This window comes from Natator depressus, chromosome 3 (assembly GCF_965152275.1).
Source record: "Natator depressus isolate rNatDep1 chromosome 3, rNatDep2.hap1, whole genome shotgun sequence".
NCBI classification, from domain to species: Eukaryota; Metazoa; Chordata; order Testudines; family Cheloniidae; genus Natator; species Natator depressus.
This window is the reverse complement of record NC_134236.1, coordinates 207,655,522-207,674,223: the sequence shown is the minus strand read 5'-3', so window position 1 is coordinate 207,674,223 and position 18,702 is coordinate 207,655,522. Positions and strand designations below refer to the sequence as shown.

The window sequence follows — 18,702 nt, the reverse complement described above, 5'->3', positions numbered from 1 at the left end:
TATACACTCAGATTTTAACTCCACTCAAAAAAGGCAGATGGATTTTGCTCAATGTAGACGCTAAAAGACACCACTGCATCTGTTCATATTAGGAAAGTTATCTGTGCAACCGTTAGGGATAAATATTTTTTTTAATGAAAATTTATTTCCTGCTCAAATTGAGAGCCTAGAGAGAGCTTCCAACTTGCCAATGGAGAAGTAGGATTTTTTTCTTTAAGACCTGGAAGAGGTCAAAGTCACTTTGGTGCTACTATTCACCTTGTCCCATGTAAAACTAGGGAACTCATTTAAAATGGGGAAAGAAATATTCATGCAGCAATCTTCCTGAGACATTCACTGTCATAGAATATTACTGACGTAATTAGTTTACCAAGATTCCAAAAAGGACTAGATGTTTATATGGATGGCAATACCATTTGCATTTACACAAGTTACAGCAGGTCAAAATGTGACAGAATTCCTGATGAGACTGGTTGCAGTGCGGGAGTCTGACCGTGCCATCTGCACACTAGATTTCTTATGGGGCAGATTTAACCTATGTGCAAGTGAAACACCAAATATCCACTATACGTTGATACAAAACAAGAATTGACTGTGGTCATTTGATTGCCATAAAATGAAGAAGGTGTTCACACAGTCAAAAAGCCTAGACCGGAGGCAGTGTCACTGTCTAGATCACAGCTCAAAGGGAGTTCACTGTTGCATTCAGACACTTGCCCGCTTAGCATTACTGGAGGATTGGGCCTTTCGTGCGGTCTCGTTGCAGCATCAAGCAATAAAGGGAGACTCTTCCTTGGCCAGTGGGAGAAAGGGAAGGAGAGGAACCTGCACCTGGAAGCTCACTGAGCATGGGCAGGTGAGAAGACCATGCAACAGACAAGCCTGTGCTTTAATCCCACTCAGCCTTACCCCAGAGCCCTGGCAGCTGCAGTGGTGGCGAGCCAAGCCTGAAGAACCCACAGAGGCAGAGGATGAGAAGTTTTGTGTGGCTCGACCAGGGAAGAGAGTTAAGGAGTGAAAACGGGATCCCAGGTAAGAGAATAAGTTTGGTGGGTGGGGACAGAAAGATGAGGGAAAAGAGGAAACTAAAAAAAGAAAACTAGAGATAAAAATGAACTTGAGACACTGAAGAAAAGAACAAGAAAAGGAACAGGACAGGGACCACTGAAGGCAGCATTTCCTGTTCATCCATGATACTACACTTTATGGTACCCCCAGGACAGAAAGGGAGACTGCAGAGAAGGGACAGGGGCAGCTTTCAGCAAAGGAAAATGGAAGGCAAGATTCCACAGGCTGGAGGTGGCCATGTGGTGGGCTAGAAAGTAGCACTGTAGCCCTGGCAGACCCCGCCAGGCATTCTGCAGGATGTGTGCAAACCAATGCTTTAAAGCATCGTTTTTAAACCAAAAACTTCTGCTGCGTTAGTCACTCAAAGCAGCATCACCGGTGGGTTTGTAATCTAGTGTCTCTATCTGCAAAAACTTTTCAGTTTTCCTTTAACCAGGAATTAAAACTATTAGCACCAGCAATCGTTTCTATTGTTTGTGTCATCAGCTTTTCACTTATAAGGGCAGTCAAATTCCTGAGGGACGTACACTTCTGGAGTTCCAGTGAGCACGCATTATCAAAAACGAAGAGATCTAAGTAACCAAAGTGTAGAAAGCAATAAGAGAAAATCCACCAGAAGCTGTGCTACTCTTCTCTAAACAGTCGGCATTCTTCTAGAGATTTACCATCCTCGAGAAGCACGAGATAATTCATAATACAAAGCAGGAAAAAGGCGGCTTTGGAAATAACGGGTTACCTTCCTCCTCCCAAAAAAAGAAGTCCAAGAGCCATGTGATGAGCCAGATGGAACCCATAGTTCATCTCTCCACCTGTCTTCTTATGCATGAAACGACAGAGCTGGAGGACCTTCAAGTTGCCAGAGCCCGCCATCACCATTGCAAGAGACAGCAGCACGACACTCAAACAAGTTTCAAGGTTATAGTGACCTGTCTTGAAGTATATGGGGGGGGGGGAGAGGGGGAAGAAGAGGAGTAATTACACTTCTACACTCTTACATGTGCTTCTCATTAGATACAACGTACGACTCGCAATAGAATATCGCAGATTCTCATCAAAGAGGCCTCATTAGCAACCTTAATCTTACAGCCTCACTAACATACTAGAAAACTCACACTATAATGGCCACCAGCACATCAGTATATGGAGGTACATCAGCTTCACACTTGACACTCCCCACTAGTTTACATTCTTCTACCCAGCCCACAAAGAAGAGACTATTTTCTTCATGACTATTTGGTCTATTCCCCAATGTTAGAAAAATCAGACAACACTGTTGTAGGGAAAAATACAAAGGGTCACTAACATCATTAATAATGCTGGTTTATTGAACTGACAGGTCGGTAGATATAGTCAGTAATATGGGAACTAAAGGTGACATTTTGTTTGCTTTGAAGCTTCATTGAGTTTAATCAACGTGCATTACATACCAGGGGTTCATTTTCGTTGAGAGAATCTAAAAGAACTTACTATTGAAGCTGTAGGTGCTGACAAACATTTCATGAAATCTTTTGCAAATTTAAACTGTAAAGAAGAGCAAAGAGAAACACATGCTAAATACAGATATAGAGGACACAGTTTTTATCTTCAAAAAAATGTCAAAAAACTACCCAGCCTCTTACCAAGCAGTTAAATGCAGCTAGGTTTTCTGAACCAGCAAATCGAAAACCCAATGACAAGCAGGCACCAGCAATGATGTAGACGTGAGCTTGCCTAAAAAACAACATAAACAGGAAACAGCTGATTTACTCAAATTAGGAAACGAAAAACAATGATATCAAAGTGTCACATTGATTTTATAACCTTTTGGTTAACTAAAAAGTGAGACTAAAGCCCAGAACAGTGACCAATAGACACTGGCATCTGCGTGAAGAGGTATACGACAGTCAGGTTCAGGGACATTCCTCAGATCTAAAATCTATTTTTGTACAATGTCTCCCAGCAATTCTGTCAGCACTTTATCACCACATTACTTACGCCAGTGTCTCCAAATTCAGATCTTCTGATGAAGGCAATTCTGTTGCATGAAGGGATATACGGTTCTCTCTTATAATCTAGAGAAAGCATGGCAGATAAATAGACATATCTGTTAATTCCTGAGCCTTCCCAGGTTTCTGTGATTTCACAAGTGATACAAGATACAAAGTTCATTTTATAGGATTATGCACTAAGCTTTTCCTCTACTACACCTACATTATAGTGCTTCAACTCTGACCCAGAAAGGCCAATATTTTGTAGTGAAACACCCTAATCTTCTAGTTAAGTTTGGAATGACAGTGAATCCTGCAAATCGCTAGAGTGTGCCAGAAGCATGCTATGATCACATAAACAATCTAACCCATCAGGAAGTGGAGTACCTGACATGTTCAGAGCCTTTTAATCTGTTTGATCAAGATGATTTCAAGTTACTGTAGTAAGGGCCACGTTTGATCCCTGGTCTCAAGAAAGGTTTGGCACTCCTTTTTCAAACACAGGGTAAGGAAATTTGTTTAGTCAAGGTAGGATTTTAAACTAAGCACCCCTTTATCTGCCTTTTTTTTTTTTTTTTTTTAACCTTAAAGGGACACTGAGGTAAAGTTGTTGGGGTTGGGGGAGGGGGGCTGGTAAATGCTTGCTCACATTACTAACACTTTGTTAAGACTGGGATCACACTGCACTCGGCTTACCCATACATAGTAATGACAATCTAATCTTAACCCATTTTATTGGCCAGTCGGATTTATTTTTTTAAATCCTTTACAGTAATTGCACTGCCCATTCTGAGCTACTGATGAATAGCTAATGATTTTAGCCTCTGGTTAAAGCTGTCAAAACCACTGCTGATTGTGTCCATTCAACCAATGTATTATTATATATCGCTTCCCAGCTTGGGGCTTGCTAGTGCCATTTAGGCAAAGCCCTTTCTTGCAGCAGGCAGAGTTTGGGGGACTCATCAATGGAAAAAGGAGAATTGGGGGTGGGGGGGGGTTAAGTTAATATCACAAGTAGTCTGTCAAAGGTTTGTATCTTGTGACGATCACACTTTCAACATGTCTCACACACACTTTTTGGCCAAATGGTAGTTCCAGATCATGAAGGCAGAGACAGCTAAGCTTATTCAATTCATTAGTGGAGGGGTGGGAGAAGGAAAGGAAAGGCTTTCTGCTCTGCTGCCCCCAGTAACCCAGGTCTGTAAACCCTCTCAGTCGTATGCTTCAGGTGAGATCCACAGGAGGGGTGTGTGTAGGGTAGAAGGGAACTGGGGGAAGACACTGTGGAAAGAGGTATGGGAGCACAGCAGAACAGGGGCAGGAGAGGTGGGATGAAGGCTGCCAGCAGACTGGGAGGACAGTGGAAAAGCAATGTTAGGGAGTAGTGGAGCATGAAACATTCCATGCCTCCTGGAGACCTTAAAAGGCTTGTTGGGATCCCTCTGTAAAACTTTATTAGGCTTGTCAGGATCCACCACAAATACTCCCCAACCAAGTGTTGATGGGTTCAGCTGTGGCCAGCACGAGCTTCCTGCTCTGTCTACTCCCACATTCTGACGATTTTTAAAAACTATGGAAATTCCATAAGAAAAAAAAACTTTAAGGTGATGTTCATGTTGAGTGTGAATATCAGTATAAATCTTGCCAAGAACATGGCTGTTAGCCCTACCCTGCTTCTAGCTTCTCCCCCAGTCCCTGCACCTCTCAGATTTTTAAATACCACACTTTCAAAGAAGGGAGGCTGGACATGTAAGGGGCCAGACTGGCTTTTGTTTTCCTACTTTCAAGTGTTCAGGTTTTTTGAAATACCCTAAGTCACAAATATGCACTCTCAACATGAACTTCACTTTAATGAAGTTTTGTCTGATATTCTGCACATTAAGATGTGTATACAAGCGTATCTATATACATACACATACACACACACACTTCAGTTTTAGCTGTATACAGCAGAACCTCAGTTACAAACACCAGAGTTACGAACTGACCAATTAACCACACACCTCATTTGGAACCGGAAGTACACAATCACACAGCAGCATAGACGGAAAAAAAGGAATACAGTGCAGTGTTAAACGTAAACTACTTAAAAATAAAGGGAAAGCAGCATTTTTCTTCAGCATAGTAAAGTTTGAAAGCTGTATTAAGTCAACGTTCAGTTGTAAACACTGTGGTGTTCGTAACTGAGGTTCTACTGTACCAAAACAAGAACTCTTACACCTCAAAAAAACATTACTGCTTACTGGATATAAGATTTTGTGAAGAGGGAAACAAATAGACATCAAACTCCAACTTTTGTTTTCCAGGGAGGAGATGATTAGAGTGGCAGACGCATTTAGCATAGGGACTTACTTGTGGTACATTACTATCAACCCACTTCGAATTGGGCAAAATGTCATCCCACAAAATCAAGCATCGAGCAAGCGTCTAAAAAAGTCAAAATGGGGTGGAGAAAAAAATAAAAAGCACAATATTAGTAAATAGCATTGGCAATGGTCTTTTTAACACACTAAATATATTAGGGGTGACAGGACAGAAAAATCACAGTATTGCATAGAGGCCTCTTACCTCCTCCTCTTTTAATCGGCAGATAAGCTCTTTTCTTGAGCAGTCTGAGAAAATTCAAATTCCATTTGGATACACAGGGACAGTGGGATATACTATTTCAATATACCAGCTAGCATACCTTTCACAGGTAAATTTAGCTGAAATTGCATTGCAAATATGCAGTAGATGCCAATATCTTACAAATCATACATTGGTTTTCAAAATCAGCTGAATTAATCTGGGAAAAGTATAGAAGTTTGCTTAAAACTTTCCATTTTATTTAAAGCTATATAGAAAATATAACACTTGAATAATTGCTCTTGCTAAAAACAAAAGTCACATGACGTGGAAGTTGCAAACAAAATTATTGTCTGGAAGCAGATAGATTTGCTTTGGAGTGTAAGACTGGCATATCCATAACAGATTGTTATGAACAGAGATATTCGAGAATGAGATGTTTCTCAGTACAGGGTCATATATAGATTTTCAAAGTGCATTTCAATACCATTCTAATAAATGGCAAAATGAAACAAAATATAATCCTACCCTCAGCAAAAGAAATTCTGGTTTTACAAAGTCCAGCAAATACATCGTGTCCGGAGCTCGAAGCCAGTCAGCAATAGACCTATTTAAGCACAATAAGGTAAGTTACATTTGTGTTATGTAATATACTTCAGCAATGTACCAAACTTATTGAACCATATATTGAGTCAATAATTAGCTACTTTATTATTGCTATTATTAGTTGACAGGAGAAGCATGTTTAGTGGTTAAAGCACAAGAGATCTACTTTCAACTCCCCCAACCAGTCGAAGGCAACACGGCCAGCATGGTATTAACATCAAATGGGGATGCTACTTGCAAAAGGGTGCCGAGAGATACGTGTTAGTGTTTATACGCTCTGAGATTGCTGAGTGAAGAGGCCACAGAAGTGCAAAGTGTTATAAAAAAAAATTGGTATTAGAGAAGATGGGGAAATGGATTATTCTTTTAAAATAATTAGCCCTGAAGAAAATAAGGGCTTGGATGCGATGATTACAGATGGTAGGTTTATTTGAAATAAATGTAGAAGACCCAAGGTAAAATTAAAATTATGCAGAAGTTTAAAAGCTGATTACAAGTTATAACAAATATTAAAGCCATGCTAAAGTCAATACCTGTTATTAGTCTTTAGGTAGATCATAGCTAATGCCAGAGTTGCCCCTGGACAAGTAACATCCACATTTATGGTATCTCCTTCCTGTCAAGATATAACATGTACTTTCAGTCCCGTTCACTACAAAGTTCTGTTTTACTAGTTATAAAAATTCAGAATTCTCTTTGTGCATTTGAATGCAAACCCATGGTAATGTATAAGAGATCCCCCAGGCTACAGCTATTTCTGCTTAAATTAGCAGCAGTTCTCTAATAACAACAACTACCTTTATCTGATAACTTGGAGACTTGTGTTTCTCTCGGTGCATTCCTGCTTGGAAACGCTTATGACCTCCAACCATGTACTGATAAAGCTGCTCAGGGACATTGAGGTCAGACATGCCTATCAAGTTACTGCCATGCTGAGAAAAGAGGGACAAACAAAAGAAAGATGAATCAGTCCCTTCATACATGACTACTAATGAAAAAAAAAATTAATTCTGAAGCAACTGGAAGAGAAGGGTGAAAAAAAATCACAAACACAGCAGTCTAGCTTCCCACCTCCTGCAAAAAATGATTCGTCCTTGCCTCAAATATTAACAATCAGATAAACACACAATGTTAACTATTCATCTAATTGTGGGCCCTGACAATCTGTAACACCACTACATATAGACAAATGTAGTCTGTTTGCAAACTGTCTCGAATTTCTACTAACAATTCTTAGCTACAGACACAGCAGTTTGAGAGGTTTCAGAGTAGCAGCCGTGTTAGTCTGTATTCGCAAAAAGAAACGGAGTACTTGTGGCACCTTAAATAAATTGGTTAGTCTCTAAGGTGCCACATGTACTCCTGTTCTTTTTTAGTAGTTTGAGAGAATCTGAAATGTCAACTGTGTGGTTAGTTATTATTGGACACAAAGTCATGTGGGTCTTGCTTAGAGCAGTGTAACAGAATTAGGATTTAAATTGAAAAACGTTTACAAATTCAAAGTTTGCTGTTGAGGATTATTCTCTAACATTTATTTTCAATTAATTGTTTCCATCAACATTCCTGACTATAAACCCGTTTCCTACAATATCTGCATAAAGTGAACACTGAGGGGGCAGGAGCAAAGCCAAGCCTCATTTAATTTTTATTTGATCAAATATTTGTGAGGTATTGGCTCAGCTATTACGCAGTCAATTTGAATGGTGTCAGTCTCTCATCAGTTACATTGATAACATCATTCTATTTCTTTTATCCTTGCTTCATAACTTGGCAATTAAATCAGTTTTACCATTTTATTTCTACTATCTGCAGTTTTACAACAGGAGGAAGACTGGACTTACCCCCAAGCAGACCATGCCCAATGCTAAACCAGCAGCTAGAGAATAGGATTCTCTGTCAGTGCAGTACTCCATTTCAGGACCTGGGGGACGTCCTTTGTAAAAAGGAAACAGCATGAAATTAACCTTCTACAATTCTAACCAAACTAACCATTTTGGGATATTACATTTCTAATAAAGTGATAGTAAAATTCAGACCAGTATATTTTACTCAAGTAGATCAGGAAAATTCTATCAATGGAATTAGAGACAATAACTTCTTAACCTCTTGGATTGTCTACAGCCAGCTGAAAGGACTCTCCAAATGCAGCACATATGTTAAATAACATGGAGGAAATCTGAGCGTATATGCAAATGATCATAGTACAGAAGCACATATTGGCAAGGTCTGGACCTAACCACATGTGGGAAGCACATTTCAAAGATGTGTTCTCAGCAAAGATTGTGCATATTTCTCTACTCCGGTTTGTGAAGTGTTAAGACAGCTCACACCCCAAGCTGGCTCACAACTCTAACAAGCCTATATTTTATATATATTGTAGTAGCATATTCTGCATAAAATAACACCCCTTCACAACAGAAAACAGTGTGTTTGAATCAACTGATGGGTACTGAGGGTATTAAATAGCCAGAGATATAGTTTGAAGATGAAAGTGATGTTCTTAAAAGTACCCATTTCTAGGTTTGAAATAAACTGTATTGTCTCTTTTAAACAATATACACACACACGTGACATGTTTAAAGCTTACCTGTAAAACAAAAAGCAGAACCACTTATGCACAGAAAGAGAAAGCAAGTTATAAGTGACATTCAACACAGAAATCTAATAATTTACCATTAAAAAAAGAGTGAGCTTCTCACAAGGTCTGCTGCCATAGAAGGCCTAAAATGATGCATTTGGGGCCATAAGAAACACCAGAAAAAGCAATTGCTACATGATCGCTAACCAGAGGGCCTCAGATGAGCCAGCAGGAACAGCCCTTGTGGGAACTATACAATTTTTTCTAAACATACATTTAAATGATTTCTGCACAAACTGGCAAGCGAGGAGACACACACAACACGTTTCTGTATTTAACTCCAAATGGATTTGTACTTGGAAGATCATCTTTAAGCTTGACTGAAAGGCGACGGAAGAGACATTTTATAATGTGTTTCACCATCTACTTACCTTTAGATTAATGGTGGAACTCACCAAATATGTTTAATAAATAATTCTTTCTGCTATTCAACCGGCCCCAATAGTAAGTTACTTTGAAAGAGACAATGACAATATGTTACAATTGAATACACTACAGAACAGACAGCTTACAGCTGTTTTGTTTCTTTAAACTGCACGTGCCATGGCTTGGGAAAGAAGAGCGGAGCATGGGTGCATAGGTATTTCTCATGTGAACTAGCTGGGTGTAAGGTACATTTTTCAAGTCATGCAAATGTCATATAAACATACATAGGCCCCACACAACCTCTAATTGTAGCGGTTTACCTATTTCAGCTAGCAGAACCTCTGCCGTGTGCCTGTGAGCTGTTCCTTGATATACCAGGCCGATTCCTATCACAGCCGCCACCTGTACATTATGAGGGACGTCCAGCTCTGTTGAAGTTGGTGGTAAGAGAGCAGGTATGTGGATGCTAAGGAGCCGCGTAATAGCCATATCCATTGTGCCTAGCTTGGCAGCAGAAACACCAAGCAGCAGCCCAATACTTGTCATCTCATGGCCCTGAAATGGGGAACAAAGACAGTGATCAAAGAGCAGTGAGAACCTTAAACATAAGTGTGCTTATCTCAGCTGAAATCAAAGTCTTAAGGTCACACACTCGCAGTAATATATGAAGGGACAAGGAGAAGATCATTTCTATGTAGTTTTGACGAGCTGTGGTTAAACACACACTCTTGGGTTGCCTCCCACTAACAGCTAAATGAGTAAAATTCTCTTCTGAGTTTACAATCACATTACAGATTGAAATCTCCTTCAATATATCAAAGTAAAATCCTTTCGTAAATCAAATATTAAACATTGTTAGATTGAGATTTTTGGCTCCAAGTTCTATCATGGCATTCTTTTTAAAATAAATACCCTAGGTTCCCAGGTTAGCTGACTGGATATTTATAATACAAATTAGAGCAGCCCTACACTGGAAAACATTACTCTAAAGCGGTGGTTTTTGACCTGGGGTCCGCAGACCCCTGGGGGGCTGCAGGCTATGTCTAAGATTTCCAAAGGGATCCGCACCTCCATTCAAAATTATTTAGGGGTCCACAAATGAAAACCACTGCTCTAAAGGTTTCTGACAAAGAACCAAGCCTTCCATTTATCATCAACATCTTGATCTAGGTGAGTCTAATCACATTTTTACTACTTTTTTAATCTAAGGCTGGGTTTAAGGAATCATAGAATATCAGGGTTGGAAGGGACCTCAGGAGGTCATCTAGTCCTACCCCCTGCTCAAAGCAGGACCGATCCCCGACTAAATCATCCAAGCCAGGGCTTTGTCAAGCCTGACCTTAAAAACTTCTAGGGAAGGAGATTCCACCACCTCAAATACATTTGATTCTCTCTACCTTTTCATAGTTGCTCAAGAAAACATTGGGCACTTAGCCATCAGACATGCTCTAGGTGTGTTACATAAAAGAGAAGCATAAAACCACAATGTGTCATTCTGAAGGCTTTCTGAAATAAAAATAATTAAAATAATCTTAACAGGCACTAATTTTATGGTCTTAAATCCAAGAGGAACATTATTCCGTACCTAACAATGCAAAAGCGAAGATCAGCAATAGGAGCCACTTCATTAGGAATGGCCAGAACCAGCCCAAGACAATCCCACGTCGTACCCATCTGATCATCTAGGCAATGCAGAAGAACCCAGCAATCCACAGCATTTAATGCTGCCCATAACTTACCCCATGGGGCAGCACAGGCCTCCACTAGTCATTGTGGTAAGCCAATCATCTTGACCGAACACCTCGCTCAGTACTATGCCCACCTTGAAACTAGATTAAAATATATGCCAATCATTGCTGTTCATGTTCCTACAGCTGTCTCACTGTCATAGAAAAGGATAGGCCCCTTTCCATGGCTATACAGGACAGCCAGGATGTTCCAAGTGCACCAAGAAATATGTATGTCCCATACAGTGAAGTGAAACTGAACCTGTTTGTTCCTATCTAGAGAACAGAGGCAGCTTTTCTCATTTGTATTTCAAGGACAGAACTGTTGGAACTAGGCTGGGGAAAAGCAAGCTCCTAAAGTATATGGCTGACAAGGGTTTCCTCAGACAAAGGAAGCCTGTAGAGACAACCCAGTGCTCCAGATAATTCATTATTAAAATGATGTGCATTTGTCACAGGAGATAAAGGGATAACAGTTATGGAACAGTGGGGAAGGTCTGAGACAGCCAAACAACTGTGCCAGCAGTTAGCAGGGTGAGTGATGAAAGCACTGGCCATTCCCTCACACTAAAACTCTCAGTCAAATATTTTAAAAGAAAAAAAAAAATCACTTCCCCCTCTCGCTTTTGAATGAAGGTCTCACCTTGGTCAAGTAGTCGTGTATGTTGAGTGTGGCAAGCTTTGTGAGGTGTCCGTTCAGACCCAGTGCCATGAGGAAGCCAGCGTATTCATTGGCCAGTTCTGCATTTTTGGGTTTGTTATAGACAATCCAAGCTGAGTCTATCTGGGAAGCAGGTGCTATCTTCAGTCCAGCAGCCACTCCGTTGTGAAAACTGGCCCAGCATGCCATATTTGGAGGGACATCAATGTTCCCACTATTAAGGTCCACAGTAGTGTTCCTAGGCGGAGCACGGCCTGCCCAGAAGAGAATCATTACAAAATGTACGACGACGAAAGTTAGCTCACATTTAAAATGGCTTTGTTTAGCAGAGTCCTCATCAGCTGTCAGAGAAAAAATGCGATGCTAAGCTATGCGTCACCAATTAGTGTATATCAGAAATTGCTCTCACAGTGAGCACCTCACATTTAAGAGTTACTGTACCTGAAAACCTGTGGTAGCAACACAGTAAAAAATGCTCGTTGTGAAGACAAGGCCATGCGTGTCAACAGATTTGTTAGAGTACAGCAGCATGGTACAGCAGACAAAGCACTGAACTGGAAGTCAGAGTGCCTAAGATCTAATCCTGGCTTTGACATTGGGCAAGTCATTTCACCTCTTCTGTTCTCCCAATATGCCTGTCATAATGTATCAGAGCACCATGGCATCTCTAGGCTTCCGTTCCCCATCAGTAATAAGGAGATTAATGATATTTACCTTCCTCTGCAAAGCACTTTGAGATCTAAGGATGACAAGTGCTATAAAAGCTAAGTATTGCGACAGTTTCATCCTTGACAGAAACTACAACAACTGTTAGTCATTCAAGAATCATAAAAACATAACTGTACCCGGTAGTAAGCGATCAACTAAAAACCCAGGCTTCATCGAGAAAACACTAGTCAGCCTGGAAACGCTGCCTTTCTTACTCAAAACAATAACATCTGCTTCTGGATAAATATTTACTGTACCGAACTTCCAAAAAAGCATAGTAACCTTTGGTAAGTGTGCACGGACACACAAAGACCTCACTGTTATTTTATTTCAATTAAATTAAAAGGTTCTTCATGATACAGAGGCAAGAAAACTAAAGACAGCTGTTACCTCTGAGACTTGCAAAAAATGTGACCACAACACAACTAAAAATTGTTATAAGCCCAATATTTCAATCTGGAAAAGAAATCTGAACATTCAGTGGGAGTGAGTGGATATTGTCAGTTGCTGGACCTAATGTATAAAGAGCTAGAAGAACTAATAACCTCAGTTGGAACAATTTTTTAAAAAGATCAGTCACAAAATTCTGCAGGTACAATGCCTGCATCATTAATGATAATGCAGAGTTAAAAATATCTGATTATTTTCAGATACTTAATGTTCACTCTTCCTTGTCTTTTTTCCATAATGCTGATTAGAGGGTGCAAAAATTCCTCAAATTCAATTGGACATTAAACCAAAAGTTGAGTCTCTTTTGTTTCCCCAATAGGGCAAAGGTTAAAGAGTGCCTCGGTGACGTAGGAGCCTAAATACCATTGGGGACAAAAAAAATCAACAGGACTTCAGCTCCTAAGTTACTGAGACACTTTTGAAAGTTTTACCACAGTTAGGCCCCTTTCCAATCAGTGACTGCATTGGCAGAACCCTGCACGCACCTGGAGTCATTTGCAGGATAAAGGACCTTAGTGGTAAGAGACTGTATTTGGTCCCTGTTGTAGGATATTTAAATTAATGATATACAGCATCAGGATGAAATCCTGGCCCTTCTGCTGCCAGTGGCAAAACTCCCATTGACTTCACTGGGGCCAGGATTTCACCCTCCAAATGTTAAAGCACAAACCATATTCAGAGGTCTCCAAACTCACTGAATTTGTTTTAGGATTCTTGGATAAGAAGGTAGAATAATTCTCCATCTGGCGGCAGTTCCCTTATTTTATTGATCAGCTGGGGATTTTGGAACACTATATATCTTCTGCTTTATTAACAATAATGCATAGCTGCAGTTAACAAAACACAATAATCTGCTTTAAGGTCCAATCCTGCCAACATTGCTAAGCATAGAGCTTACTACCATGAGCAGTTCTACTGACTTTATATTGGACCCTGGGAAAGCTGAGACATGCTGCATTATCTGGCGATGATGAAAAAGACACAAAGCCAAACAAAATTAACCCCACAAGGGCTGGTTTGTGCTTCTGGTTTGAATAAATGTTACAATGCAAAATGAAATATATATCCAGTGCACAGTGACAGCTTTTACTTTGCAGTTGGCAAATTACCATCTGAGCAGATTTTACATCTTATCTAGCATTTCAATCTATTTGTAATTGGTGAGAACTCCTGTGTGTAGAATTGTTACTTATGATCCATTTCAAGAATCTTTCCAAGTAATTATTTTGCTCATAACCTATATTTTTAATTGTAACTTTATTTTGTTTTTCTAATGATAGTTTCGTGTCTGCCACTTAATCAAGAACACCGCTAACTGAAACTGCCTGGCTTGTCTGGAAACACCAATGTGCTAAACGTCTGGTGAGGAGAACACAAGAGCATACAGAGGAAGTATAGTAGGCTCAGGAATTCCCCCCACAGCAGAGAATATTGTTCAGTAATTGCCGAAGTCTATGAGAAACATACCTTACAAGGCATATAAAATGCTTCCTGGAGCAGTCATAGCAACTACTCCTCCTCATAAATTTGAATTTGTTTTCTACACATTCATCCTGTACATTAACCCTGGTTTAGTACACACACCAGACCTTGCTTAAAGTGGACACTGCACATAATGAAGACAATTGGGAGCACCTAAGTGAGAGTGAAGGACTAAAACCAATTTTTCTTGCGAGCTCCAATTTCGCTCAAGTCCCAGTAGCTCTTAAAGATATTAAGTCCCAGCTCTGCAGAGACGTATGCCCATGCTTCACTGGACACAGTGAGCAGTGCCACTGACTACAACGGCACTACCCAAGCACGTGTCTTGCGGGCTCACGGCATTCTGTGGCTAGCAAATCTAGGTCATTTTAGCTTGTATCATTTTTAACTCAAGGAAGTCAAATCATCGGGAAAATGCTGAACAACATACCAGTTAGATTCAGTTTAGGAATAGGCAACGGTTCTGTTGGCACCGGATGATATGAGAACAGAGTAAACATTCCTCGGCCTAAGGGGAGCGCCATAGTCCGTTGACACAACTGTAATAACCTGTAAAGGAAATCAAAGACGGAAAACAAAACGCTTACCAGAACCATGTTCACAACATAGGATATAGGCAGATACCAGTCATAAATGGTATGATGGGACAATCCTCTCTCACAATGAGAGTAAACAGCTCTTTTGCCAAGCCAATGTTATAAACACAAACCTAACCAGAAGAAGACGGCAAACTTAAGAAATCTACAAATCTCCGTTTCCAGGAGTTAACAAGAACGTCTGAGGAACAGTGGCGGGGGGGGGGGGGGAGAGGAATAAACAAGGGGAAATAGTTTCACTTAGTATAATGACTCAATCACTCCCAGTCTCTATTCAAGCCTAAGTTAATTGTATCCAATTTGCAAATTAATTCCAATTTCAGCAGTCTCTCGGAGTCTGTTTTCGAAGTTTTTTTGTTGAAGGATAGTCACTTAGAGATCAGACATCGAGTGACCAGAGAGATTGAAGTGTTCTCCGACTGGTTTATGAATGTTATAATTCTTGACATCTGATTTGTGTCCATTTATTCTTTTATGTAGAGACTGTCCAGTTTGCCCAATGTACATGGCAGAGGGGCACTGCTGGCACATGATGGCATATATCACATTGGTAGATGTGCAGGTGAACGAGCCCCTGATAGTGTGGCTGTAAATGTGCTGGAAATGGCCCACCTTCATTATCACGTCAAAATGTTTTCTTTCCCCCCACCCCACTCTCCTGCTGGTAATAGGTCATCTTAAGTGATCACTCTCCTTACAATGTATATTTTTTCATGGTCTGTGTGTATATATAAAATCTCCTCACTGTACCTTCCATTTTATGCATCCGATGAAGTGAGCTGTAGCTCAGGAAAGCTTATGCTCAAATAAATTGGTTAGTCTCTAAGGTGCCACAAGTACTCCTTTTCTTTTTGCAAATACAGACTAACACGGCTGCTACTCCAGAACTTCTTGTGTGAACTGTTCACACAAAAGCACCTCTGTCATTGTACTGGATTTGCTGCTGTCCAGTTAGTTAACAACGATGGTAAGATATACTGTTGTACGTGGTTACACTCATTTAAATCTAAGCCACTAAAAGCATTTGCATGGTGCGTACTACTGTACTACCCAATCACAGAGTCACCACGTTAATAGGGCACACACACTCTACCTCCCAGCCCTTCCTACTCCGTAGAAGTGCTTCATTCTCACAACAGAAGCCGCAGCATTCTAGAATCTGTCCCAAAATGCCCTCGTAGGGTACCATGTCTATTCAGAGAAGTAAAATGGAGGAAAACGTAACTTCAAGGACTACGTCTTCCAATCTACAATGACTTTTTTTTTTTTTTCAAATGCACTATACAGTTTCATGACACACTTTATTACAGAAACACTCCCCAGAGGCATTTCAAATGTTGAGGTTTACAAAAATTCCCACCTAAACGAGACGTTAATGAACAGCTGCTAGAAACATGGAGCGTTTACCGGTTTTCTTTTTCTTCTATGTATTCATGGTCACTGACTTCTGGCATCTGTACTACACTGACGCGTACAGGATGGGCACTTTGAAGGAGTCTGCGCACTTCCTGCACTCTCAAATCCTCACTCCATATTAGTGACATCACTTCCTGGTTCATATCATTCATACCATCGTCATCTTCTTCTGCCTCAGCTCCTGAAGGCACATCAGACGATAGCACCTGGGCAACAGACTAATTGAGAGGGGAAAAAACAGAGGAAGAGGGAGGGAATAATTTCTAAAAAGGCAGATTTCGAACATCTAGCTTTATTAAGCCAATCAGACACTAGCACTTTAACGTGAACGTTTGAGGTGTCGCTGTCACCTGCGGCGAGGGTGCTCTGAGAATGGAGTTCACAGAGATCCCTGGGACTTCCCGACTGGGAATCAACTACAGTCATCCACAAAGGCAGGATAAACAACTCCCAAAGATGAGAGAAAATGGTTTCTTTGGCTTCCAAGGTGAAGCAAAGGAAGTTTAATGACTAACTCCTAGAGCAAATTGACAAGTAAGGGACTATGGGGGAGAGAGAAGTGTGACTAGCTGACTGCCAAAGCATTGCAATCTATCTTCCCAAATGAGCTCTTACTGCAGATGTGGTAGATCCTTTCGATCTTTCCCTAAATCCATCCCCGCCCAATTCCCACACACAGAGCTATTGAAGAAGCACATGTAATTGTCCTGCAAGTTGTTTATTCCCCAAGCTCAGAAATAGAAAACAGAGACCTGCACCAATTTTTTTTTTTTTTTTAAAAGACATAGGAGCCAAAAGTTAGGTGCTCAAATCTATAGTTCGGTTCCTCAGCAAGTGGCCTGTCTTTCAGAAGTGCTGTGCACGCACTGACTTTGGGCCCATGGAATCACAGAAATGTAGGGCTGGGAGGGACCTCAAGAGGTCATCTAGCCCACCACCCCCCCATGCTGAGGCAGGACCAAGTATACCTAGACTATATGCTCAAGTGTATTCCTATTCAAGCACGTGCTTAAGAGCTATCCTGCATAGGGATGTTTTCCTGAAAGAGGGCCTTCATTGGGAGCTGAAGGTGCTCAGCACTTCTGAAAATCAGGTCATTTATTCAGGAGCCTAACTTTAGGTACCCATATTTTACATGTTAGTTCCCATGGCATTTAATTCCATTGTTCATTAGCATCTAGGTAGTTGGTTACATTTTTGCAGGCTCCTCCTCTAGGTTTCCCCTCACCGTGGCATCAAAGTGCCTTCAGAGTTCACGCACCAGTACCACCATATGCCTCCGAAATACGGACATTCCAGACGTTCAAGCTCAATCGTTTTCTTGAAAACTTTGTCAAATTCTCATCTGAGTCTAGCTGTCTCCTGTTAGTCTCTAGGTGTCCACATCACCAAAGCACAACACAGTTTAGCAGCACAGGCAGGCTCAACTTAAAAATAAACCCAAGCACAAGAATTACTGGGACCATGTAGCACAGGACAGGAATGTGCTGACAGAGCAGTGTAGGTCAGCTTGCCCAGCACTTGCCTACACCATGCTTGGTTCAAACCAACCTCTCACTTTCGTGAGCACTAAATTAACTTAAATTGTAGAAAAAAAGTTCTGCAGAGGCTCTTTGCAGACCAGAAATTCTGACAAGTTCCTCACAGCCTGAAGAAATGATTTGGAAAGCATACTTCCCTTTCTCCTCTAGCTTCTGTGTACAGAATCTGATTTAATAAATAAAGAGGTAACTGAAAAGATAAGTAGTGCAGTGTGATATAATCTAGGGGCAAACAAAACAAGAGAACCTCTAATGCAGTGCTTCTCCCCGCCCAAGTTCACTAAAATGTTGTATGATACATTAAATATCAAAAAGGGTCTTTATCCATCACAGGATCTCTTTCAGTTCCCAGCATATGACAATATGAGTAAAAATGCAGTTGATGAATGAAAAACAATTTATTTTGATCAGAAATGTTAATATCTACCAGCACCACCCATCTAGCCAGTGCCTGCTTTGAAACAGGAAACTCCACCCTGCCCCTCTGAAAGAGGAGAAACAATTTGGCTTTTGTAGAATATTTTATCCTTTTAAGGTAACATTTATTACAATACCTCAAATAAGTCAGGTGACAAAAGTCAGATTTGATATCATTTGGGGCACAGTTACAAAAATCCCACTTGGGGTGAAAAGGTCACTGGTAAGAGCTAAAATGAATCTTTAATGAATGGTGGCTAAGGCGATGTAGATTTGTTAGTTTGCTTAATTTCATTCAGAAGAAAAAACTGTAATTTAGATTTTTTTTTTTTTGATATGCTGTTATGAGACACCTGGGTAAAACCCAAAGCTGCTTAAGAACATTCTAAAAACCCAAGACAGCACTAAATATTTAGTGAGGAAGGATCTTTGCCAGGCTGTGCAGAGAGCAGGAACTCTTTCTTCCTGGCCTCTTGGAACAATGCACACTGCCA

At 40.6% G+C, this 18,702-nt stretch overlaps 1 protein-coding gene across 2 annotated transcripts in view; it reads right to left on the bottom strand.

Annotated features, from left to right (window-relative positions):
• ANAPC1 (anaphase promoting complex subunit 1) overlaps positions 1–18,702 on the bottom strand; it is a 66,326-nt gene that overhangs the window by 12,191 nt on the left and 35,433 nt on the right. For both annotated transcript variants that reach the window (XM_074949825.1, XM_074949826.1), the window contains exons 26-38: positions 16,242–16,468; positions 14,669–14,787; positions 11,581–11,852; positions 9,531–9,765; positions 8,048–8,139; positions 7,004–7,138; positions 6,740–6,822; positions 6,129–6,207; positions 5,388–5,462; positions 3,043–3,119; positions 2,688–2,778; positions 2,536–2,589; positions 1,805–1,998 (exon numbers count right to left, since the gene is read on the bottom strand). In XM_074949825.1, the coding sequence (XP_074805926.1) occupies positions 1,805–1,998; positions 2,536–2,589; positions 2,688–2,778; positions 3,043–3,119; positions 5,388–5,462; positions 6,129–6,207; positions 6,740–6,822; positions 7,004–7,138; positions 8,048–8,139; positions 9,531–9,765; positions 11,581–11,852; positions 14,669–14,787; positions 16,242–16,468 (1,733 nt within the window). The remainder of the gene's footprint in view (positions 1–1,804; positions 1,999–2,535; positions 2,590–2,687; positions 2,779–3,042; positions 3,120–5,387; positions 5,463–6,128; positions 6,208–6,739; positions 6,823–7,003; positions 7,139–8,047; positions 8,140–9,530; positions 9,766–11,580; positions 11,853–14,668; positions 14,788–16,241; positions 16,469–18,702) is intronic.